The sequence below is a fragment of the Emys orbicularis genome, chromosome 22 (genome assembly GCF_028017835.1).
Source record: "Emys orbicularis isolate rEmyOrb1 chromosome 22, rEmyOrb1.hap1, whole genome shotgun sequence".
NCBI classification, from domain to species: Eukaryota; Metazoa; Chordata; order Testudines; family Emydidae; genus Emys; species Emys orbicularis.
Window position 1 is genome coordinate 3,329,019 of NC_088704.1, and position 25,160 is coordinate 3,354,178.

Below are 25,160 nucleotides of genomic sequence, written 5' to 3' on the forward strand. Positions count from 1 at the left end.
AACTCCACTGCAACTTGTGAGCTTGCATGGGTGGACTTTGGATTTTTTAATTCACGAAGAGCTACGCCATGCCCCGATCTGCAAGCCTCTCCGCGAGGAGCTACTTTTCTGTGCAGGGAGAAAGCTGGGGGAGGACTGCTGTGCTCAGTAGTGGATATGCTGGGAGCCAGGAAAAGATGAGCCCTAACTCTCCTGGCTCATTGCGGATGGGAAGGGGACAGGGGCGGGTGTACAAGTCTTGTACGTGCACAGCTGCTGTTTGGTTGAGATCTAGAGTACTGGATCCTAGAATGGTTCAGGTCAGGAGCCAGGTGGGTGCCCCGGATGGGGGGCTGCCCCCACAGTCCTGCATTGGAGAGAAGAGCATTTCCCAACCTGATTGCATGTTGTTTCTCTTGAAGCAGATGACAGCTCGCTTGATGCTGGCGGTGGGAGGAGCAGTGCTGGGCTCCCTGCAGTTTGGCTATAACACTGGAGTCATCAACGCCCCGCAGAAGGTAAGGGTGAAAGGTTTGGTGTAAGTACAAATCTTCTCTGCTGTACTCATGCTGCCCCCTGTTTGTGCTTTGCAGTGCGTCCTCACACAGGCAGACATACACAAAGCACACATCCATTGCACACTCCACAACATGAAACCTCTCAAACTGCAGCACAACACCACACATGGAAACACTCTGCGTGTACACACCTGCGTGGCAGTTTAACACATCCATCTTTGTAACACAACACTTGAATGCTGCAACACAATATGTGAATACTTGCACACTCCAAAACACCTCCACACATGAAAACAAACACCTACACATACTAACCACCACATCTCCCCACTCCAAGCTCAACTAAAATAGCACATCCTGTTAAGCAGCTTACCAACTCTAATGAGATTTATTAAGCAGTTATTTGGCTGTTCCCAGGAGCATTAAAGTTTCCTCTTTGTTTACTGTTTTGTTAAAGAATTCTGGGAAAGTTATTACATAAACTGACCTTTTCTCATGACTAATGAGAGGCCCCAGCAATGCAGATCTGAGCATTCCCAAATTAGTTCAGACTCGGCTTGGATTTGGGACCCTTTTCTAAGGGTATGTTTACATTGCAGTTAGACACCCGTGGCTGGTCCCATGCCAGCTGACTCTGGCTCGTGGGCAGAGGACCCATGCCTGTGGATTTGGGGGGGGCAGAGCGAGGGCAGCTGGCTTCAGCAGTGTTACTGAGCATGCTCAGTACAAACCAAGCAGCAAATCTGCAGGGGCATGTGACTCTGCATGTCTCTCCTTCCCCACCCGCATGGCCTCTGCTCATGGTGCTCAGGCTAAGGGGCTGGTCAATTTGACATTTGGATTCTGGGACCCTCCCACATCCGCTGGGGACAGTGATGGAGGAGCCTGTAATGGGATGGGATTCAGGAGTTTTAGTGCCAGCTAAGAGCAGGTCTGGACAACACTGAGCATTGCCTAGATTATAGGTCCTGCTGTTGTGATGCCTTTGGGCTGGGATAAAGACAAATCTTGGCTGCTTTGGAGCAGGGGGCGTTTTGACAGCCTTTGGTTCAGCCCACAGGGAACCTGATCTCTCCAGCTGCACAGGTGCTGATAATGGGGACTACCTACGCTTTATTGCCGGCTCTTACCCTTGTATGTGTTCTTTCCTGTGCTGCCCTTTTAGATCAGCTGGCCAAACACTCAGACAGCTGGAGTCATACCCCAGATCTGCATCCTCATGCTGAGACTATTGCAACCAGGGTGGGAAGAGACTCCCTGTGAAAAGGGTTCCTCTAAAGCAGGGGTAGTCAATCTGCAGACCCCGAGCCAAATCCAGACCGCCAGATGCTTTTGAATGGACCCCAAAATCTTAATTGTTTACTTATGGTTATCGTGGTGTGAGAAATGTTTCTCTGGAGTCTGGACCTTGACAAAAACTAGACTGCCCCCACTCTAAAGCCTGATTCCATTTAACCAGCTGTCCTTGAGGGCTGGGGATGACACTGGTATCGCTACCCTGCCCTAGCTAGCTTGCACGGGCAGGGTAGCGATACCAGTGTCAAAAATATTGGGCTTTCACTCACACTTCTAATGGAGTTCCATTAATTCACTGGAGTCACTCCTGATTCTTACTGATGTGAGTGAGGGTGGAATCAGTCGGGAAATACCGCACCAAGGTACCTAATTATCTCCTAGCAGAATACAACTAACTCCCAATAGCTTCAGCAGGGTTACTTGTATCCTACAGTGCAGGACACTACAAGTGTTGGGGACTGGAGCCTGGGAGACAGATGGGGAGACCAGGGGGAGAGTGCCCTGAAGTGGGGGGGGGGGGGGGGGGAAGTAATGCCAAAGAAACCAGGATGGGGTTCTGCTCTAAGTGGATCATCACCCAAGGGTGGGGTGGGGTTCTGACACCTTTGTGTGTTTGGTGCCCAGTGACAAAGCCCTATTGACAGTCAACAGGAACTGGGAACTAATTTGCTTAGGTGACTTTGAAAATCCTACCTATCACTCTTTCATTCTGGTATCTAATGTGTACGCTGGAGATTCAAGAAATTTTTAGAAAAAGCTCTGACATGTTTCTCCCAGATGCCAGACTCGTGGCTGTTTTTAGGGCCCCAACGTCTCATTCTGAAACATCTTTGTCCACCATGAAGGACAATCCACCCCCAGCCTGATGATCACACCCACTGCCCTAAGGCAGACCAGAGACAAGCCTTGAACGGACAGCTGCCAGTCAGCTTGCAAAGGACCAGGCATTCCAGGGCCATGGAGAGAATTAAAACATCAAAGCATCGGAACAATCCCAAAGCATTAAAAATACAGAGGTAGAATTTGTGCTGCAGGAATATTAAGCCTATTGCAGGAGGGATCAGCAGGCCAGCTGCACAGTGGCACCATTTGAATTGCAAACAAGGCCCCTTTACTCTGAAACAGCTCAAAGAGGTTAAAAAAAAAAGCTCCTTTTTAAAACTTTCTAATCTTTGTCAACAGTATTGAAATTTGTAATGACTTGATCCATATTAATTTGAGGTGAAAATGGATTATCTAGCTAATTAGACTGCAAGAATGTTTTTCATTGCAACATGCAAAGTACAGTTGTGAGCCAGGAAGCTAGTTTTGGGGGTTTAACCCCTTTGACACCAATCTGTAGGCTACAGTTTTGCAAGAGCAGAGCTAGTGTTTGCACAGTTCTCCAAAGAGGCAAAAGCGCTGGCTGAGCGCTAGAATTACTCCTCAGCAATGCAGCTGAACAGAGTGATTCTGCACGAGGGGTTTAATCCAGTGAGATGCTGAAGCGCCGGCTATTCCCAGTGGAGTCAGTGGCAGCCCAGAATGCTCGGTGTTCACCAAGAGCACCAGGAGTCTGTGGGATGTTGTTGGCTGCAGATCCATCGCCACTGAGAGCAGAGGAGCAGCCTCCCCTGTCCTGCAGAGCCACAGTAGAGGGAGGGCATGGCTGCGAAGGAGCCCTGCTGCAAAGCCCTACCTGAGTTACTGAGTCCTCATTGGTGCTGTGCTCCCCCGTGTGTGTCGCTAGGACTTGGGGGTGTACCCCATGGATCTCCATGCTGCAGCGAGCGGATACAGACTAACACGGCTGCTACTCTGAAACCTGAGCTGCTCTGTGATTCTTGGAGAACTTGTTTGTCCTGCTGGGCACATGAGAGGAATTGCGGGAAAGCTCTGGAGGGCTCATTGCAAAGAGGGCAGATTACCAGCCGGCATGGAAGTGGAACCTGGGCTCTGACCCAGCCCTGCAGCCCAGCCAACATGCCTGCGCTGAAAGGCTGTTGTGCAGTGGCGAGTTAAGTTAGTGGGGGCCCTGGGCACAGCTTCATTTTTGGGGGGGCCCCCAGGACCTAACCAAGAAAAAGAACATTCTCTCATCTCCCCCTGTTTTCATTCTTTTTTTCTTTATCCTCCTCCTATATTATAAGTAATAGGAAGTAAATGAAAATAAAATGAGGTACCTTGATTGGGGGAGGGGGTGCAGGGGTTGGGCTCTGGGAGGAGGTTTGGGTGTGGACTCTAGGCTGGGGTTTGGGGTGTTGGGGGGTGAGGGGTGCAGGCTCTGGGCTGCAGGTTGGGGTGTGGGAGGAGGTGCAGGGGTTGGGCTCTGGGATAAAGCTTCAGTGCGGGCTTTGGGCTGGGGCAGGGGTTGGGGTGCAGGAGGGGTTGGGCAGTGCGGCTCCCGAAGCAACTAGCACACCCCTCTGGCAGCGGCTCCGGGGGGAGGGGGGGGATCTCTGTGCGCATTCCCACAGCTCCCATTGGCCGCAGTTCCCAGCCTATTGGCGCTGCAAAGTTGGCGCTTGGGGTGGGAGCAACGCTTGGAGACACCAGCCCCCGGGGCCGCAGGGACAAACCAGCCGCTTCCGGGAGCAGTGAGGTGCGGAGAGAGGGAGGCAGCGCGGGCAGCGAGCCGCCTTAGTCCTGCTGCGCTGCTGCTGGCACGTCTCTGTGTGCCCCTTGGGGGGAGCGCACGGAGCATGCAGGGACGTGCCAGCAGCCAGCCGCTTCCAGGAGCGGTGTGGGGCCACCAGTCACAGCATGCAGGGAGCCTGCCTGCCCTACTGCGCCACCAGCCAGGACTCGGGGGCAGGTTGACAGATGAGATTTGTCCTGCATTTTAGGGGGGCCCCGTCATTGGGAGCCCTGTGCCACCGCACTGTTTGTTTCATGGTAAATCCACCTCTGCAGTTGTGCAAGGCCATGACGGGTAAGAGCTCGGGCTTACAGCTGCAGTGAAGAGACCCTGTAACAGATTCCTACTAAGCAAGAAAGTTTTGGCCACTACCCCGCCCTGCCCCCAGGAGGCCTTCGCTCCTTCCAGCCAAAGGGCCTTAACAAAGGCACCTGCAGCCCGACTGTTAGAAGCAACCCTATCTGGTACTTCACACAGGGGAGGGTGTGAGGTGGAAGCCTAGGATGGACTGTAGAAACCTGGCATGGTGTCAAGTATCAGAGGGGTAGCAGTGTTAGTCTGAATCTGTAAAAAGCAACAGAGGGTCCTGTGGCACCTTTAAGACTAACAGAAGTTTCTTCTGTTAGTCTTAAAGGTGCCACAGGACCCTCTGTTGCTTTTTGTAGAAACCTGGGGTCTCAGCAAAAATCCTCCCACCCTGCAGTGGTTTATTCCCCATAACCTCCAAATCTGAGTCATTGCTTCCCAGGATAGAGTTCCCCATCATGTAAGTAGGGCCTGCTTTCTTTGTTCCTAGATGTAGACATTTACATTTAGCCAGATTAAAATCCAGATTTGGCTTGCACCCAGATGATTCAGAGTGATCTAGATTGCTTGGTAAGTGACCTGTCCTCTTCATTATTTATCACTTGTCCAATTTATCATATGCAAACTTTATTGGTGGTGGTTTTGTTTCCTTCCAGGTCATTGGTGAGCCTGGCAGCTCATGGGGTTGTTCTTTGACCCTGCAGAGATAAAGTAAAAGCACTTACACAAAAAGGGATGCGTTTGAGAAGTGAATTCCCAATAGGTTACCCATGGCCTTGGGCAGGGCATACAGGGAGGTTATATTGGGAACATTCCCCATAGCCCATCCATGCTACTTTGCAGAGGGTGGGTGGGGTGCATCCCCAACAGGCCATGCATACTAATCCCATGAAGGCGTGCACAAAGGGCCATGGGAAGTCTGAGTAATACATTCCTTATGAAGAGGGTTTGGCTGGTTTTGATTTAAATGATGCATTTGGGGGTTAAATGCTGCCTCGTGGGGAAGGAGGGAAGCAGGACTTAACCAAACCCATGGACGTTAATTACCCTCCCTGGGTTTCTTTGTGTCCTGACCCTATAAAATTATCTGCGGAGCCAGTGTCCTAGCCACTCTCCTGTATAGCCAGTTCTGCACCCACCCCACAAGCTGGGCTCAGGAGCTCGGTCATGAGAGCGCATCATGGGGCAGGAGACTTCCCAGGCCTGCTGGGGTGTGGGGAGGCAGGATAGCTGGAGGGCTTGTGCTGGGGTCCAGTGCCTGGGGGGAGGGGGGGGGGGGAAGAGATGGGAGTGAGGGTTAATCGCCTGTTGCTAGGAGAGCAAGGAGCACTGGGGAGGGGGAGAGGAGAGGTCAGGGCTGTGTCAAGGAGAAGGGGGGGGATGTGGAGCAGCAGCAGTTTTCTGAGGGGCCTCCCAGCTGCTTGGGCACTCAGTAGCTCTTTCCCGGTGAGAGCCCTGGCCCTGGCCCTGGCCCTGGCTGTTCGCTGGTGCCAGCGTACAGGAGCCCAGGTGCAGCTGGGCTTGCTCCTCTTCCCTTCCCTAGGCATGGGATGGGGTCTCTCTACTTCCCTCCCCCTTCGGTGGGCCCGGAAGGGGGCTGTTTTGTGCCATGCCATTCCATGGCATTTGGCACGCCAGGGATGAGATGGTGGGGCATGAACTTTGTCAGCTTTTCTTCCCCATGGCCGGCCTTGATGCCGTTCAACCTGAGCCGGGGGTGGGAGGGGGAAGAGTACCAGTAAACCACTGCACAGCACTGGCCAGCCCGAGTCCCCCATCAGCGACGAGGTCGGGGTGTTGGACAGTTCGGGGTTGGGATATGGAGCCAATTGGTGTGACTGTTGCCTCAGCTCCTAGTATATGATCGTTATTATTGGTGACAGCTGGGGAGTGAATGAGCAAATCCCTCATGGACAGATACCCACAGGACACACCCAGCATCATTGCTGGCCAAGAGTTTAATGGGCTATTGAGACTGAAGCCCCCTCTCGCCTGAAGAGACTGGGGCTGAACCCCATGGACAGAGCAATGGCGCAAGCTTATTTAACTCATTGGCAAAGTGTGGGTCATGCCCACCGTTCTGCCCCAGTGGCTGGGCTGCTAGAGGATAATAGCCTATGACAGCTGCCAACCAATGGAGTTACTTTGTTGGCTCAAGAGGTGGAGATCAGTGCTGAAGGTCTTGGGTTTCAAACCCTGCTAATGGGCCATGTGCTGCCTGCTGGTGCTGTACCTGTTCGGATAATACAGGCCTCTGCTCTGCAGGGCCCTTGGACCACCCCCTTCCACCAGCTCCTTATTCACCAAGCTGTGTTCAAAGATTTCAGCCTCCGGGCTGCCCTTGGGAGCTGCTGGCCTGCGTCGCACCCTGCACACAGGGTTGCCCAAGCTCCTGATGACAGGGTGACCAGACAGCAAATCGGGACGGGGCGGGGGGTAATAGGAGCCTAGATAAGAAAAAGACCCAAAAGTCAGGACATCTGGTCACCCTACCCGATGAGCTTGTTTTGAGCATAGAACAATGGTCAAGCCGGCAATGGCTGCAGCAATTTGGATTCCTGGCACTGTTGTGCCCATAAACACACCCACCGGCTTCAGCCGTGCAGCAGCAAAGCCTCGCTGGTTACAGAACCTGACTCACCAGGCATCCTGCCAGGGTAGGGTGAGTGCTAGAAACAGGGAGACTAAATGAGAACTGCTGCTCTTTAAAATGACCCTCTGTATTTAGGGACAGCCTGGGACCGTGGGCGGTCAGGGTTGGCAAACCTAAGCATTGTCCCTGCTCTCCAGGAGATCCCAGCCCGGGATGACAGGTATTGTAGCAATAGTCTGAGTAAAATGAGGATGAGGGAGTAAAATAGCTGGTGGAGCAGAGAGCTGCTGATCTACATCTAGACCCAGTCAGGTGGTGGAGGAGCTCCAGCAGCAGAGACCCTTCACACCTGGAACAGTTAAGTGAGATATTTATAAACTGGATCCTCAGCTAGTGTAAATCAGTGTTGCTCCACCAGCTGTAATTGGCTGGATTTCATGGGGTAGCTTTAGTGGTACAAATGGAGCAATGTTGATTTACCCCAGTTGGGGATCTGGCCCTCAGACTTCCAAAAACCTACTTTGTGCTGGAGGAGAGCAAATCCTTGCAGATCTTCAGGGCAAACACTGGGGGATGAATATGTGCTGTGCTGTCACTTTAAGATCCCCCTCTCCTGCCCCCCCCATTGCTGAAATAGCTTCTACTTAATTCCGAGGCAGGGTGTCAATACAGGCTGGACTAGGTCTTTGACAAGTATGTAGGGGAACGGCTGCCCTGGACATTGCACAATCAAAGCGGCTGATCACAAGCAGCAGCAGTGGGGGCCGGGGGAGGCTCACAGGTAGAATATTTCCCATTGAATCATTTTTCTGCTTGGAAAATGGCTTTTTAACAAAACAGAAAATCTCATTTGGGGAAGAAAACTCCATTTTTGTTACTGAAAATGTTTTGGATAGCTCTGGGGGGAGGGAGAGAATTCTGGTGGGGTGGGATTAGCAACTAAAAGGTTTTGGTTTTAAATGAAATCTGGTTCTTTACAAACACCCCAAATTTCAGAAACAAATTTTCCATCACATGTTCGTGGGGGCTGGGGAGGCCTTCCCAGCCAGCTGTAGCTGCTTGCAGAACGGGCCTGGGGCAGCGAACAGGAGTCAGGGTAGGGAGAGGTGAGCCATCAGCTTCCCAGGTGCGCAGTGGGGAAGTGGAGCATCTTGCTGTTAGGCCAAAAATGGTCTCTTCAGAGTTCATCTTTGCCCATTTGATTTGTGGTTCTTTGAGGGGCTAATAGGCTTTGGAGGGCTGGCTTTGAAGGAAAAGACAGCCGAGGCCCAGTCCGAAGGCAGGGGGCCATGGACACAAGACTGGGATAACGGCAAAGAGGGGGTGATTGCTCATGTGGACTGAAAGGGGGGGTGAGTGCAGAGATCCAAGGTGCTTCTCCTCCTTTCCTTTGCTCACTGGATGCCTGGGGGGTGATGTTCACCAGACACCGCTTCACTTCAGGGTCCCCTGAAATTGCAGAGTCCCCACAGCAAATGGGACCTGTGGAGTCAAAGCTTTAGAACCAAGGATTTTGTAGGCGGTGCAGCAGGAAAGCTGAGTGGGACGCCGCTCCCCTCTGTCCTAGTGTGCCCCTCTTTCCAGTTGAGGAGCAGTTCCTGAGGACGCGGACCTCAATGCTCCTCTCCCACCTGCAGCCCTTTTGCGACCGTGGAAAGCGCCGGACGGTTTACTAGAGGGATGTATTAATTTCCCTGCCTTCACAACCGATAACAGGGTAACCCTGATGCCCCTGCTCGGACTGGCTTGGTTGCTCTCCAGCAAAACTTGACTTTCTTTTCTTCTTGCTGTGTGTAAGTGGAGGCCAATTGCCAAAGACACCCTGCCCTGCAGCACCTCAGCAACAGCCTCCTGCTGACCCAAGGGTGGCTCTAGTGTCTTCCCCTCCCTGTGTTGTGCAGAGAACTGGAAACTCGCCTGTATGTTGCTGACACTGAAATCCGCTTCCTGTATTTTCATTTCTTTGTGTAATTCATCCCTGGGCTGTTTACATCCCAGCAGGGCCAAAAACTTCTTCCCACGCAAACACATGCCTCAGGCAGGTTACCAGTGCCCCAGCACCTGGCTCCTCCTCCCCAGTGACTCTCCTGCCCCCCCCCATCCTTAGTAGCAGTCACCCCAACTCCCAAGTAATCCTCCCCCTTCCTGCAGCAAGCTCCATGACCCCCTTTCCCTTACTTGATACAGCAAGGACACCCCTCCCCCCCCGCCTTATGTTCTCACCTGCTGCACCAAACTTTATCCCCTCCCTACCTCCACGCGCACACACACACCCCGCCACAGTATTTTCTGCCAAACTTCAACCAGTTCATAGCCCACCCCCAACCTCCTAGCAGTGAGTGCAGGATTGCCACTGCCGTACATTTCCCCATGCCTTGTGTGAAGTATCATGCTGCATGGAGTAGGGGCTTTCACCCTTTAATAGATCAGTCAGGCGGTGTCTTCTGCTGTTAAGCCTAGCGCTTCCTCCTAACATGGCGGCAGGGTTTGGAATAGCCCAAGCTCTGATGCAGGTCAGAGGTCACTGGGATCTCAAATTACATCCCAGTTTTCCTCAATTCTCTCTCCAAAGTATTTCTAATGTCTCTCCTGCCAGGTCTGAACAGCCCCTCTGAACTAGAACAGCCCACGCCTTCCTCCTATGCCTTAAGCTGTTTGCGGATTAGCTTCTTGGCAGCTGCAGGAGGGGAAGCGCAGAACCTGAACTCAGACCTTGCCAGAGGCAGGAGAGACGAAACTGTTTCCAAACTGGCCTGTTGCAATCTATTTGTAATTACACAGAGTCCATTGAAGTCAGTGGGAGCATTGGATCAGGTCCATAATGGATAAGTACAATTAAATGCACGGAAGGGGAGATTGTGAACATGTGATAATGAAACGGCTCTTGCACATAGACGTGCACCTGTACTTCCATTAGAACCCTGTATCAGAGGGGTAGTCGTGTTAGTCTGTATCCACAAAAACAACGAGGAGTCTGGTGGCACCTTAAAGACCAACAGATTTATTTGGGTCCTATGATGGTGTCACTAGAGTAGATATGGGGACAGAGAAGGCAGTGGGGTTTGTTACAGGGGTTGGTTTCTGGTTAGTGTTTCTGTGGTGTGTAGTTGCTGGTGAGTATTTGCTTCAGGTTGGGGGGCTGTTTTTCAGCTGGTATGGCACTTTCAGAAGAAATATCTTTGTAGGCTGAAATCCAGTGAAGGATCCAGTGTCTTATCATTGGAATCAAATTTGTTCCCTGGGGGGGGGGTGGTGTATTTTCTTTCCCTCTGTTTGAGAAGAGCAGTTTCTGACTTTTTCAGTCTGATTTTAAAGGGACACTGTCCACTTGAAATCTAGTCTACTTCAAAAATGACCCCTAGTTACATTTGCTGTGCCTGCCTCGGAGTCCTGCTGGCAATCTTTGTAGTTCCACAAACACCGTTTCCTCTTTTAAAAAGTTTTTCTCTTCCCTGTTGCAGTGTAGAAAACCCCTAGGGAGACTGATTGTGTGTGTGTGGGGGGGGGGGGGGGGGGGGGGGGGGGGGGGGGGGTGGGGGGGGGGGGGGGGGGGGGGGGGGGGGGGGGGGGGGGGGGGGGGGGGGGGGGGGTGGGGAGGAGGAGAGAAAAGCTGTGAAAAGTAATCGGAGAGGCCCAGGCCCTCAACGTATGGAGGTGCGAAGAGTATAAAATGGAGAGAAAATAAAGGACTGGCACCTGCTTCTAGATTTAAAAATCAATTTCTACTTTTTTTTTTTTTTTTTTTTTTTTTTTTAAATGGTGGTTTTTGCCCGCCATCAAACCAACCCGGCAAACGGCAAACATTACATTTAAAAACTAAAATAATGGGGAGAACCAGCAAAGCAACTCAAGGTGTTTAGCCAAAACTAGAGAGGGCCTCCCCTCCTGACACGGTGACCATCTGCCCCACTTAACCCCCCCTTGGATCAGGGATGTAATTGATCAACCTGCTGCCATTCTGCCAAGTGTTGGGCACCTCGCCCTTCTCTCTCTCCCCAGCTCCACCCACCCAAGAGACTCCCTGAGAGTTCACGTTATGCCATGCAGACCCCTGGGCAATTCACCTTCCCATTAGTAAACATCTCCTTTCTCTGCATTCGCATTCGTGCCTGGCTCTGGCCTGGGGTGAGCCTCTTCTTCCCTGCAGGCACAGCAAGGAGGCAATTTCAGAGGTCCTATGGTTTTGTTGACTGTCACTAGGGTGAAATCACAACTTGTCTGGCCACATTTCTTTGCAGGCAGTTTCCTCCTAGTGGTGCTATGGGAAAGCCGGCCTGACCTGTGGGGAACGGTTTGGTGACTCCCATCTAGTGGAGGAAAAGTGTCATTGGTTTAAAAGGAGAGTCCAGCCTCGTGCCCGCAGGGGGGGTGAGCTCTGTGACGTAGCAGCTTGTGACTGAGGAAGACACGAGCCAAGCCATGTGACTGAGGCATATGGTCCAAGTCTGGGGTGAAGCAAAGTAGCCTGTAGGTGAGGCCTGGGAATTTGTGGCATTTGTCCCTGCAGATGAAATCCAAACCGGAACAGAGTGTCCATGGGGATGGGAGGAAAGGGACAGCCCTAGCGACTGGACAGTAAATTAATAGCCAGGGAGAGCTCCCCGCTTCTGTTACTGAGCGGGAGCAGGCTCAAGGGTAGGCACAGTGGTTCACCCGAGTAACGGGGGTGAGAATACTTCGCAGTGCTATAGTGCGTTCCCAGAGGATCGCAGCACTTCGTATCTGGTCTCTCTGAGGTTCCTGCACTGGCATGCATTACCATAGTATCTGTACAGACTGTGTATGCAGTGGTTGCTTCACTCTCCACTGAGATGCAGCCATTTGTGGGGAGGAACATGGCAACAGTGCCCAGTAACGCAGCATGGCAAGGAGAATCTTGTCTCCATTGAAATGGGAGGGGAATTTAAAGAGGCAGAAGACAGTTACCCAAAAAGGGGCTGCCAGGTTCCCCACCCCAAGTCCTGTGAAAAGTGCCATGTGGTTAGAGCCTGGGTTTTGTGTCTCACCCAGCACATGCTGCATGTCAGATATCAATTCAGTGTTGGAGATAACAAGGGAGCTAAGTTATTCGCTCCATTTGGAAAGCGCTGCACTTGGCTTTGACATATTCCTGGGTCTGGCTGCAGGGCCGTCCTTAGAATTTATGGGGCCCTACACAGTATTAAACTGGTGCCCCTATGCCCGACGGCAGCCTAGGCTCGCAGCCCGGGGGCGGAGGGACGAGGCAGCTAAGGATACCTCACAGCGGCGGAGAGTCACAGTTCCCCGCAGAGACCCCTGTACCCTCTCCCTCACGCAGAATGCACAAGCACCAGCGCATTCGGCTCTGTGAATACGGCCCCTGCCTAAGGACACTGCAGCGCGCGCTGGGCGTGCAGGAGCCAACCCGCTCTTACCTGCTGTCATGGGCAGAGGGTGAAGCTGCCGCTTGGGGAGGCTAGCTCCCCAGCCCACCTCTTCTGCCTGTGACCCCGCCCATACTCCACCCCTGCTCTGCCCAGGCCCCGCCCTCTCCCCACTGTCTCCCTCCTCTCTTCCCTCCCCCTCCCTGATCACCCCTTCCAGCCAAATCCCTGAACCCAAATGAAGCAAATGACATTTGGAAAAAAATCCACTGTTCTGCAATTTCTTTCTAAAGAAAATGGCGCATGTTTTCCACTGCATGCCAGATGGTGAAGACTGGACATGAAGAAGGTACCTAATTAAAAGCACTAAATTTGGGAATAAAAAATTTCAGTCACAGGTTTTTTGATAGACCCTGAAGTTTGTCAGAGATTTATTTGCAAAAACTTCATAGTAAGGGCAAGTCAGCTGTCCTGCTGAATACAACATTAAATATTATGGAATATATGATGCAGCTCTTCTCTGTTTGACATTTTCTTAATCAGTATTTCTAAGCTGATTTTATATTTTAAATGTACTCTTTAGCATCATAAAGTTATCATTCCAGATTACTACATATTTAACTCACTGAAACAAAGACACTATTTTAAGTTAATCAGTCACAGAGGTTTAGTGTGTTCAAAACAATGTTCATTGCTTTTAGAAAAAGGGAAACTAATTTACTTTGTGTGATCTCTGTAACAATAGACATGTTTATGAAATTTCACCAACTTTAAGACATGTTCCAAAGATTTTAGGCACAACAAAGGGTTTTATCTTACTAAGGTACTGATTTTGCTGGAGGGTTCTCTTAAAACTAGTTCATCAAATAGTCAGAAGAAAAAGAAAGAGAAACATGTTTGTCTAGCTATCTAGCAGGAAAGGGGTGTTGTCCCTTTAAGGGCTCTCTTCAACAGGGGGTGAAGGGAGAAAGGGATGGACAGGAAGACTTTGGAAGCAAGTTTTTTGTACTATAGTCATTAAAATTAAAATGTGTATTTTAGATAAGGGTGGTCTTTTGAAGGATTTATTTAAAAAACTATTGTCTGAAGATCCAAGCATTTAAGGCTAAAGATTAATACTCAGATTGTGCATCTAAAAATGTATGCAAGGATTTTTTAGAGATGTGATTTTATAATCTTCAGCAACACACTGATGAAATATTTTTAAAGCAAATCTTAAACTAAGGGCCTGTGGACTGACATGTTCTGAGTAAATATGACAGTGACGCACAACTGGTTTTGTCAGTAAATTCAGAAACCTGGGGGTTGGCAAATGGCTTCATTACCCCTTGACTGGCTCTTCAACAGTTTCAATGTTGTGCTATCAGGTCTGGCAGGCTGGAGGCTTTTTCACTTCTAAGTTATCAGATCCCCTCCAGAGGAGGACTCACCAGGCTGCAGCTAGTTGTTGGAGCCTGCAGGAAGGGTCAGAACAGGGATAGGAAGAGCCGGGAGGGTGGACACTAAGACCCAGGGGTGCCCCAAATTTTCAGGTGCCCTACACAGCTGCATGTGTCTAAGGATGGCCCTGTCTGGCTGCCAGGTCTGGGAACTCTCTGAGCTTGTGAGAGGCTAGATGGTTGAGTGCTTATGGACATTGGCCTGGGACTTAGACTCCAGTTCAATTCCCACAGCTTTCCTGTGTGACCTTGGGCAAGTTGCTTGTATTATGTGCCACAGTTTCCCCACTCATCAATGGAGATAATAGCCCTGCCCTGCCTCAGGGGTGTGTGAGGATAAATATATTAAGGATTGTGAGATCCTCAGCTGCTACAGTGAGGAGAGCCAGATAAGAACCGTAGGTAGATAAATGTCTGGTTAATTCTAGCTGGACTATCCCATATTAAGGAGTCTCTGTTTGGGGCGGGAGCTTAGTGTGTAAAATCTCTAAAGTTTCAGCACAGAGTGTGGGTGGATCTGTGCAGATAATGGGCGAGGAGTGAGACTTCATTGTTGTCTACGCTTCAGCAGGGTGAATGTCATTTGGTGTGAACCTGGGTCTGTCCCTAACTGATTGGATTTCCCTCTACCCCGATGCAGGTGATTGAAGAGTTCTACAACCAGACATGGCTAACTCGCTATGAGGAGCCGATCACCGCTGGCACCCTCACCACCCTGTGGTCCCTCTCCGTTGCCATATTCTCCGTTGGGGGAATGGTTGGGTCTTTCTCCGTTGGGCTGTTCGTCAATCGCTTTGGCCGGTAAGTACCGTGTGTGCTGGAACTGCTCTGTCCATCCTGGGGCTGGTGGGGGCCCATCACCTTAGTATCTGGGTACATCTCAGTCAGCTCCCCCAAGTGGTAGGGCGATACCATTATCCCCCCGTGCCTCCCGTACCGTCGTCCTCTGGCCTCCCAAGCGCGCACACCATCACCTCCATCAGGCTGTATAAAAGGCAGCCTCTTAAATCCTCTTCCTTGTCTGTTAATTTCATCACATCGGAATCCTCTTGAAATCCCTCCACTGGCTCCTCATCAGATCTAAGCTTCTTGTCACTGCATAACTCTGCCCCTGCCGCCTCATCCTCCCTCCCTCCCCCCACTCCGCCAGCATTCCCAGATTTGCTCACCTCTGTCAGCTCCCCCCCAGGCACCTCTGCCATTTCCGTCATGCCCCACCATGCATGGTACCAACTCCATGAGCTCATCCACAAGGCCCCTGCTCTGCTGTGTTTCAGTCCCTCTTCGGCTGTGCTGCCTACCGTGAACTGATTTGTGTATCGGCTGCCTGTGGCTGTTCCCTTTCCTCTATCTCCAGAGCAAGGGCCGCCCTTCTTCGATGTCTGGAAAACGCCCAGCAGACAGTGGGCACTATGGAGCGAGTCCTGAGGGACAGCAGAATTCATTGACTTACCCACAGCCTCAGAGAGGCAGGAACGGAGCACAGAGCTCCTGAGTCCTAAGCCATGGCTTTACCCATAAAACCACCCAGCTGCACTCGGGCAGCTCTACCCCACTCGCTCTTCTGAGAAGATGGGGAACCTGGAGCCGGGGCTGCTTAGTGCAGAATCTCCTCCACGTGGGCCAAACGCGTGTAATCTCCATGTCCCATAGTCTCTCTATTGGCCTCTCCAGCTCTGCGTGCACACTCCTCTCAAACAAAGCTTCATTGAGAAAGTAGATAAGGAAGTGTTGTTTACTACTACTCATAACACAAGAACTAGGGGTCACCAAATGAAATTAATAGGCAGCAGGTTTAAAACAAATAAAAGGCAGTATTTATTCACACAACACAGTCAACCTGTGGAGCTCCTTGCCAGAGGATGTTGTGAAGGCCAAGACCATAACAGGGTTCAAAAAAAGAACTAGATAAGTTCATGGAGGATAGGTCCATCAATGGCTATCAGCCACGCTGGGCAGGAATGGTGTCCCTAGCCTCTGTTTGCCAGAATGGACAAATAGGATGGATCACTTGATGATTCCCTGTTCTTTTCATTCCCTCTGGGGCACCTGGTACTGGCCACTGTTGGAAGACAGGATACTGGGCTAGATGGACCCTTGGTCTGACCCAATAGGGCCATTCTTATGTTCTTATTGTGCTTGGGTCCTCAGGTTGCCGCTTGCTGTCAAAGGAGAACTTCATCTCTCCCTTCATGACCAGACCTAGTGTCTCCATTCATCACAGCTGCTTGGAGCATTTTGCTCATACTTTGTGTGAAGGCTCATGAGCTTAATCATTACCCCACGCTGGTGTTAGGCCTTGTTTGGTGGGTGGCTCCGGCCTCGGAGAGGGTGACCAGGTGTCTGGTTTTCGCCCTGAACACCCGGTCAAAGAGAGATCCTGGTGGCTCCGGTCAGCACCGCTGACTGGGCCAGTGACTGCCCAGTTGGCGGCACTATACAGCGGGGCTGGCAGGCTCCCTGCTACCCTCTGCGCGGCTCCCGGAAGCAGCGGCATGTCTCCCTCCAGCTCCTACGCGTAGGGGCAGCTAGGGGGCTCCACCCAAGCACCGCCCCTGCAGCTCCCGTTGGCCAGGAACTGCAGCTAATGGGACCTGCAGGGGCGGCGCCTGTGGACGGGGCAGCGTGCAGAGCCACCTGGCCGTGCCTCACCATAGGAGCCGGAGGCAGGACACGCCGTTGCTTCTGGGAGCTGCTTGAGGTAAGCGCTGCCCGGAGCCTGCACCCCTGAGGGCCCCCCAACACCCTGCCCCAGCCCTGATTGCCCCCCCGCCTTCTGAACCCCTCAATCCCAGCCCAGAGTACCCTTCTGCACCCCAAACCCCTCATCCCCAGCCCCTCCCCAGTCTGCACCCCCAGCCAGAGCCCTCGCACCCCCGCCCCAGCCCAGAGCCCCCTCCCGCACCCTGAACCCCTCATTTCTGGTCCCATCCTGGAACACACAGCCCCAGCCCATACCTCCTCCCACACCCCAACCCCCTGCCTCAGCACGGAGCCCTCTCCCATACTCTGAACCCCTTGGCTCCACCCCTCAGCCCAGAGCCCCCTCCTGCACCCCAAAACTCTCATCCCTGGCCCCACACCAGAGCCCGCACCCCCAGCCGGACCCCTCACCCCCCTCGCATTCCAACCCACTGCCTCAGCCAGGGGTCCCCTCCTGCACTCTGAACTCATTTCTGGCCCCACCCAGGAGCCCCCTGACCCAGCCCAGTGAGTGAGGGTGGGGAGTGCGAGCGACAGGGGAATGAAGTGAACAGGAGGTGGGGCCTCAGAAGAGGTGGGCCATGGGCGGGGCCTCAGGGGAGAGGCAGGGCAAGGGTGTTCAGTTTTGTGCGAGTAGAAAGTTGGCAACCCTAGCCTCAGATCATTGCAACAAAGTATTTGAAAACCAAGTCGAGTTTTCACCCATCCGTTGTTTATAATTTTTTGTATTTCATGCAGCTTGGACACTGGAAACTGCTTTGTGTGTTTCATTTTCTACTTCTTTATTCCACTTGGTTCTCGTTCACATGTTCTGCACCTATTGCCTGTGTCACGGATTCTTTTTCCACGATTAGGCTTTGGAAACCTTCCTCTTTTCTTTCTACCAAGAATTAAATCTTATGTTGTTTTGGGCTTGTGTGATTTTCCCAGTGCCTCTTGGATGCAGCATTGGTACAGCTGCCCTGCAGCTGGTCCTGATCTCCCTGTCTTTGCCTCCCCAGACGGAACTCCATGCTGATGTCAAACAGTCTCGCCTTCCTGGCGGCCATCCTGATGGGGTTCTCCAAGGTGGCTTATTCCTTCGAGATGTTGATCCTGGGCCGCTTCGTCGTCGGGTTGTATTCTGGCCTCACCACTGGCTTCGTGCCCATGTATGTGGGTGAGGTGTCTCCGACGGCGCTGAGAGGGGCTCTTGGAACAGTCCACCAGCTCGGCATAGTCGTGGGCATCCTCATCGCACAGGTGAGTTGTTCTCCAAGGCACCTGCTGCTGCACTGGCCAGTCCCTGGTATGCTGACAAATGGTCCGTTTCTCAAGAATTCATCTGGTTTCCTGCCTTTGTTTTTAACGTTGCATTGACCAGTTGGTGAGTTTACACTGATTGGAGCTGTCTGAGGTGCTTTGGGAGACAAAGGGTTATCTGGGGCCAGGGCGCTGGATTGGGATTCAGGAGCTCTGGGTTCCGTTCTGAGCTCTGCTAGTGACTTGCTGCGTGACTTGGGCAAGTCTTGTGCTTATTCCTCACCTGTGGAATGGTTATAATGACTGTCCCCGTGACTGTCGATTGTGCGCTCATTGTGGGGTGTCTGTGCAGCATCTAATACAATGGGGCCTTGTTCTTGAGGGGCTAATGTATAATGGGCAGATCTAGGTTTGGTGCTCATGAGGTCCACTGTACACATCATCTCATTGTGGTCTGGTATCCATGGGGACTGAAGATGCTCAATTATCCTGTGTGGTCTGGCTCCTCTAGAGAGACTGGGGTCTGGTGCTGTACGGTGTGCTGGCTTGGCCTGTGATGTTCTCTAGTGGCTGTGCACAGAGAGGGCGAGAGATCTAGACCTAGGGCTGTGATCCTGGTGCTGTAATTCCCAGGTTCTCATGCTGGTCCTGCAGACCTATGTGATCTACCTTATCCTTTGTCTGATTGTCTACGGTTCCTGCATTCATGGCATGGCTCAGGCGGGAAGAGCAGGAGCTGGTGGGACAGTATTGTCTCTAACGCAGTGTAGCTTTCTCTCCCTGCTGGCCACCTAATGAGGTTTGAGTCTGCTGCTGCCTCCAACCCTCGGCCTGCTCCTTTCTCTCAGGCAGTAGAGGCGCACGGTTTCAGATCCAGACATGCCAGGTTCAGGCCCTGCCCATCGGTTGTTGGGTTTAGTGTGCAGGTGATACAGTGGAGGTTGGATTAGAGGTTGGGTTTGGGACCCCTCGGGGGGCATGAGGCTATTACATGGGGGGTCGTGACCTGCCAGCCTCCACCCCAAACCTCGCTTTGCCTCCAGCAGTTATAATGGTGTTAAATATGTAAAGAAGTGGTTTTAATTTTTAAGCACTCAGAGGCTTGCTATGTGAAAGGGGTCACCAGGACGAAAGTTTGAGACCCACTGGACTAGAGAAACTGGCCTTACACCCTGGCCGTTACGCAGGAAGGGCTAAGCTCGCTGTCTCTCCACAGGTGTTTGGGATGGACTTGATCATGGGGAACGAGTCGCTCTGGCCGCTCCTGCTGGGCTTCACCTTTGTCCCTTCCTTGCTGCAATGTATCATCCTGCCCTTCGCCCCCGAGAGCCCCCGGTTCCTCCTAATCAATCGCAATGAGGAGAACAAAGCCAAGAGTGGTGAGTTGGCTGCCCCCGCCCGGGAAAAGGCCGTGCGGGGCCTGCGCCCTTCAGCGTTCCTCACCTCTCCACCTCCTTCCCCTCAGTCCTGAAGAAGCTCAGAGGGACGACGGACGTCAGCAGCGACCTGCAGGAGATGAAGGAAGAGAGCCGGCAGATGATGAGGGAGAAGAAGGTCACAATACTGGAGCTCTTCCGCTCCCCTTTGTATCAGCAGCCGATCCTCATCGCCATTGTGCTGCAGCTGTCTCAGCAGCTCTCGGGGATCAATGCGGTGAGTGCAGAACTGCCGAGTACCGGCCTCGGGGAATCTCACGGGCTGTACCAGGAGGGGAGGGCAGTGAGCTCTCCACCCACAGGGCCCCCCTCAGAATGGAACCCTGGGGCACCCCTGCCCACTTGGCCACAATGCCTGCCATTGGTGCCGCTTTGCACAACGCTCCACACAGGGCTGTGCTGCACACACACACACACACACACACACACACACACACACACACACACACACACACACACACACACACACACACACACACACACACACACACACACACACACACACACACACACACACACACACACACACACACACACGGCATTGGTCAGACGGTTTGAAGCCCTGCTGTGCCTGTAGATGCTCAGAGACGTCTTTGGGATCTGCAAAGCTTGTTCATGGCGTGTTGCTTTGTTTTGTAGGTCTTCTACTATTCTACCAGCATCTTTGAAAAGTCGGGCGTGGAGCAGCCCGTCTACGCCACCATAGGCTCCGGGGTGGTGAACACAGCTTTCACGGTTGTCTCGGTGAGTGTCTGCTGAATAGTCTTCCTTCCCACTGCCTGTCTGTAAGTCCTTGCAGGATTGGGGCCAGTGCTAATGTGTGTGGATATGGCTGTGAGCAAGGCCCCATTAGATAAACACATACCCAAATGTGATGATACTTCACACTGCTCTAGCACTCCTCCTCCGTTGATCTCCGAACACTTTGCCAAATGTGGTGAGGAACCTCCCCCATTTCACAGCTGGAGAAACTGAGGCACGGTGTAGTTAATGGCAGCCTCGTTAGAGATGTCGAGCCCTGCAGGTCCCACTGGCATTAGTGCCTCTGAAAACTGGGCCACGAGTGACTTACCCAAGGCTATGGAATGAAACAGCAGCAGCGCTGGGATTAGAACATCGGCCTCTGGCTCTGTTTAATGCCTTAGATCAGGGGTTCTCCAACTTCATTGCACTGCGGCTCCCTTCTGACAACCAAAATTACTACACAACCAAAGCCTGAGCCTGCCCGAGCTCCACCACCCCGGGGGAGGGGCAGGGGGCGAAGCCCAAACCCCACTGCCCCAGGCGGTGGGGCTTGGGCTTCAGCCACGGGCCTCAGCAAGTCTAATGCCAGCCCTGGCAACCCATTTAAAATAAGGTTGTGACCCACTTTGGGGTCCGGCCCACAGTTTGGGAACCGCTGCCTTAGACTGGGGCGGGCAAACTTTTTGGCCTGAGGGCCTCATCGGGTTTTGGAAATTATCCGGACCCCCGACCCCCCTCACCCCCCCACCCCCCGCTTCTTGCTCCCTGATGTGGGGGCCCCCCCCGGGACTCCTGCCCCATCTAACCCCCCCTGTTCCCTGAGAGGACCCCCCCCGGGACCCCTGCCCCATCTCTTCCCCCCCCCCCACCCCCTGTCCCCTGACCACCCCCAGAACCCCTGCCCCTGACTGCCCCCCCACCGCCCCATCCAACCCCCCCCTCCTTCCTGACTGCCCCCCTGGGACCCTTGCCTCCATTCAACCCCCCCCTGTTCCCCGCCCTCTGACTGCCCCGACCCCTATCCACACCCCCGACCACCACCCCAAACTCCCCTGCTCTCTATCCAACCCCCTCTGCTCCCTACCCCCTTACGGCGCTGCCCAGAGAATCAGGACACGCAGCCGCACTGCCTGGCCGGAGCCAGCCGCGCTCCACACAGCGCAGAGCACCAGGTCAGGCGCCCCAGCTCGGCAGCTGCGCTGCCCCAGGAGCTCGCAGCCCCGCCACCCAGAGCATTGCGCCAGCGGCGCAGTGAGCTGAGGCTGCGGGGGAGGGGCCGGGGGCGAGCCTCGGGCTGGGCAGGAGGGTCCCGCGGGCCGGATGTGGCCTGCGGGCCGTAGTTTGCCCTCCTCTGCCTTAGACGCTGCTTGGCTAGAGCAAGAAAAAGCAAACATCCTTAGTGCTAGACTCTGATCCAGCCAATCTCCTCTCCTCCCTCCTGTCTGCTCACCCATCTCCACTAGCCTCCTGCTGAAGCACGGCTCCTCCCCCTCCAACAGACCAGCTGCTTCCTGCTTCCCTGGGCTCCATCACATTGTAGGCACCCTGGCATTGCCATGGCATGGCCAATTTTTACCTAGCTCACATTAAGTTGCTTGGGTGCCTTTTATAGGGTGACTGACTTTGCCCCTTGTTGGACGCACAAGGTGGGGCTGCAGTCAGGTTAGAGAGCATGAGCGTGTTCCCCAGGGAGGGGTATTGGTGGGGCAGGGCGTGGGTCTGATGTGCTGAACAGTGCTTGCCTCCCTCTGTCTGACAGCTCTTTGTGGTGGAGCGAGCCGGGCGCAGGACTCTGCACCTCGTTGGCCTGGCTGGGATGGCTGGCTGCGCAGTGCTCATGACCATCGCCCTGGTGCTGCTGGTGAGTGAGTGCGCCGAGTTCAGAGTAACCGGTTTGGGGCCACCTGGAGACACCTCCTGAGTAACCCAAGGAAAGGAGGGGGTGGGGCACTGAGCACTCATCAGCCCCAGGGGGTGGTTACTCTGTGAGGGCTGGTGGAAAGGGAGACCTTGCAGGGATGATGTCACACTGTTGGCCAATCAGCGCTGCCTGAATCCCTGAGGTCACTTCAAGAAACTCTTCCTCCATGGGGTTGTAATTCTGGAGAGCGCTGGCTCCTGGGATGGCCGTGCTCCTTGCTTCAAGGCACTGGCGCTGCAAGACACCTGCCGCCAGGCTCGCCCAGCACTGAAGTGAAGCGCCTTGAGATCATTTGTCAAAGGAATACGGCAGGAGTGGCGGAAGCTTCCTAAAAGTGGTGGGGCCAAAGCCCCCTGCCCCTCACACCCGTTCTGGTGCCCCTGGAATACGGTTGTACCAGAGATGCAGGGTCCATGTACGTTTGAAGCAAATAACACTCTTCTCTCTTTCCCTGTCCTAGGACCAAATGGCCTGGATGTCCTACGTCAGCATCATTGCCATCTTTGGGTTTGTGGCTTTCTTTGAGATTGGCCCGGGCCCCATCCCTTGGTTTATCGTGGCAGAATTGTTCAGCCAAGGCCCTCGCCCTGCCGCCTTCGCCGTCGCCGGATTGTCCAATTGGACCTCCAACTTCATCGTGGGCATGGGCTTCCAGTATGTGGAGGTAATTCCCCTGCCCTGCCTCTCCTCCAGCTCTGCGAGTGCTGAGGAGATGGGGCTGCTTTGAGCCACTCGCAGGATTTCCCTGCATCCACATCTGCACTGGGGCTTGGGCCCATTTCTCTCTGCAGCCAGATAGGCTGGCAAATGGCTAGAGAAGGAAGCTCTAATGGATGCAGACACCTGCTGGGGCAGTGCAGGGGTGAGCGAGTAAGACCGAGACTGATTAGCATCCAGGAGTTCAGACTTAGCCTGGTGTCAGTGGGTTCTGCCCCCCCGGGAGCTCTAGAGGGCGTCCAGCTGCTTACAGCCTGGCTCAGTTTGGTTCCTTGGCTTTCTGTAAAGACCGAATGAGCAGCAGCACGTTGGATGACGCTAGCCAAGTAGGACTGTCTCATCCATGGATCTCTTGCAAGCCCCGTGCAAAGGAAAGTCAGTATCCTTATCCCTGTTGTACAGACAGAGAAAGTATGGCCCAGGGAGGCTAAAGGACTTGTAGCAGAGCCAGGGATAGCACCCAGCTCTTCGGAGCCCCCAGCAGTGCCCACCACACGACCCTGCCGCCGCCTCCTATGCAAGCTAACCAGAAAGACCCATGTGTATTTTCCCCAGCAGGAGTCTGGCACGGCTCTGCCTCTGCCCAGTGCCTCAAAGGCTTCAGGGGTGCCTCAGCCATGTGCTGGCTCCATGCCCGGAGCTGAGTTTCACTCACAGTGAATGGTACAAAGACACAGGCCAGGTCACCTGCTGAAAGGGCCCACCCAACCCGAACAGCTCAACACTGCTCAGCCAGGAAAATCTCCTGCTTTCCACACGAATGGGTTTGACCAGGGCCCTGTGAGAGCATGAGGCTCGTGCTCAGCACAGCTTCAGACTTGGGTCTGAACGAGGGAGCTCCCCAAGCTACTTGGGCGGAGGAGATGCAGCTCCTCTTCGTGAGGAAGCGACTGAGACTGAGCTGAGGCTGCTGCTGGTGCCTTTCTAACCCCCGGAGCAGCTCTGGACATGGCCCTTTAGGTACAAAGCTGCCTAGCTCCATCATACAGGCAGAGCTGGGGCAGATCCGTTTGTTGCCCTGCACTGGGAGGGATGGGTTGGAAAGTTCGCCCGGGGTCGGGTTCAGGAGTGTTCTACACTCTCTGGATAGAAATAGTTACTAGATCAGGAGGCAGTGGGTGCTGCTTAAGAATTTGTAACCTAGTGCCTGGCAAGCTCTGTGGTGCCTCTGAGCACCCCACACCAGGCAAGCCCTGTGCCAATGCCCGTCGGCACCTCACCGCTTCCCTGGCTGTTCCTTTTCAGCAACTCTGCGGCCCATATGTCTTCATCATCTTCACGGTGCTGCTGATCGCCTTCTTCATCTTCACCTACTTCAAGGTGCCCGAGACACGGGGCCGGACCTTCGACGAGATCGCCTCCGGGTTCCGCCAGGGCGGTGCCAGCCAGAGCGACAAGACGCCCGACGAGTTCCACAGCTTGGGAGCGGACTCCCAGGTCTAACAAGCCAGCAGCTCGTCCCTCTGCTCCAGCCGCTGAACTTCTCTCCCGAGTGTTTTAATGCTTGTACAGAAACCAGGCAGGAGGGATTTGGGGGGTGGGGGGTCAGATGCATTTGTTCCATCTCCAGAGTCCCCCACCAGCCACCTGGTTGGCCAGCAGTATACTGACACACATTTGCTAGGAACAATTTTAGCTGGTTTCACGTCCAGGATTTCAAAGATGATAGGTTCAGAAACTACAACTAATGTTTTCAACCAACCAACCACCTCCAGTTTTGTGAGCTGGAGGCAGCTCCCTTATTAATGAAGCAACAGGTTCTTTAACGAGAAGTTTTTAAAGGTCAATACTTTCAAGGGTTTTAATCACTGAAGAAAGCCTGTTGCTTTATTAAGTATTTAAAAAAGCAGATTTTTAATGTCTTGAACAGTCTAAAATTTCAAACCCCCAGTGGGTTGAGGGAAGAGGAGACTAGGGGGGGAAGTGGGCAAGGATTGTAATGTTAATGGATTCGTTCTGTTCCTCTACAACTCTGAGCAGTAGCTACCCCTGAACTGGGCCGCAGGAGACACTCTGAAAGGGCTGTAGTACTGTAGTGATATGTGGACAGTCCTAGGGGGACCTGCCTTCTGGGGTCACCACCACATCTCCCAGGATTTAGAACCTCCAGTGGCAGCTTCTCAGTCCTTCTGAACCTGTCCCCAGACAAATATACTTCCCTCACCTGGATGAATCATTTCCTCTGAGTCAGATGGGTACAGTTTGGGTGGGGTGAGGTTTTTGTTCTGGGGTTTGGGTTGGTTTGGGGAGAGTTTAAAAACTACTGTGGTTTTTTTTTAGTCTGGCAATATTTGCCTTATAGGT

The 25,160-nt window shown here is 53.2% G+C and overlaps 1 protein-coding gene across 1 annotated transcript; it reads left to right on the top strand.

Annotated features, from left to right (window-relative positions):
- Positions 1 to 404: 404 nt before the first annotated feature.
- SLC2A1 (solute carrier family 2 member 1) lies at positions 405 to 24,299 on the top strand. Its single transcript, XM_065421188.1, has 9 exons — positions 405 to 497; positions 14,734 to 14,894; positions 17,798 to 18,038; positions 19,255 to 19,417; positions 19,504 to 19,691; positions 20,114 to 20,218; positions 21,978 to 22,079; positions 22,600 to 22,803; positions 24,102 to 24,299. The coding sequence occupies exons 1-9, from the start codon at positions 405 to 407 to the stop codon at positions 24,297 to 24,299; spliced, it is 1,455 nt and encodes a 484-aa protein (XP_065277260.1).
- Positions 24,300 to 25,160: the final 861 nt, after the last annotated feature.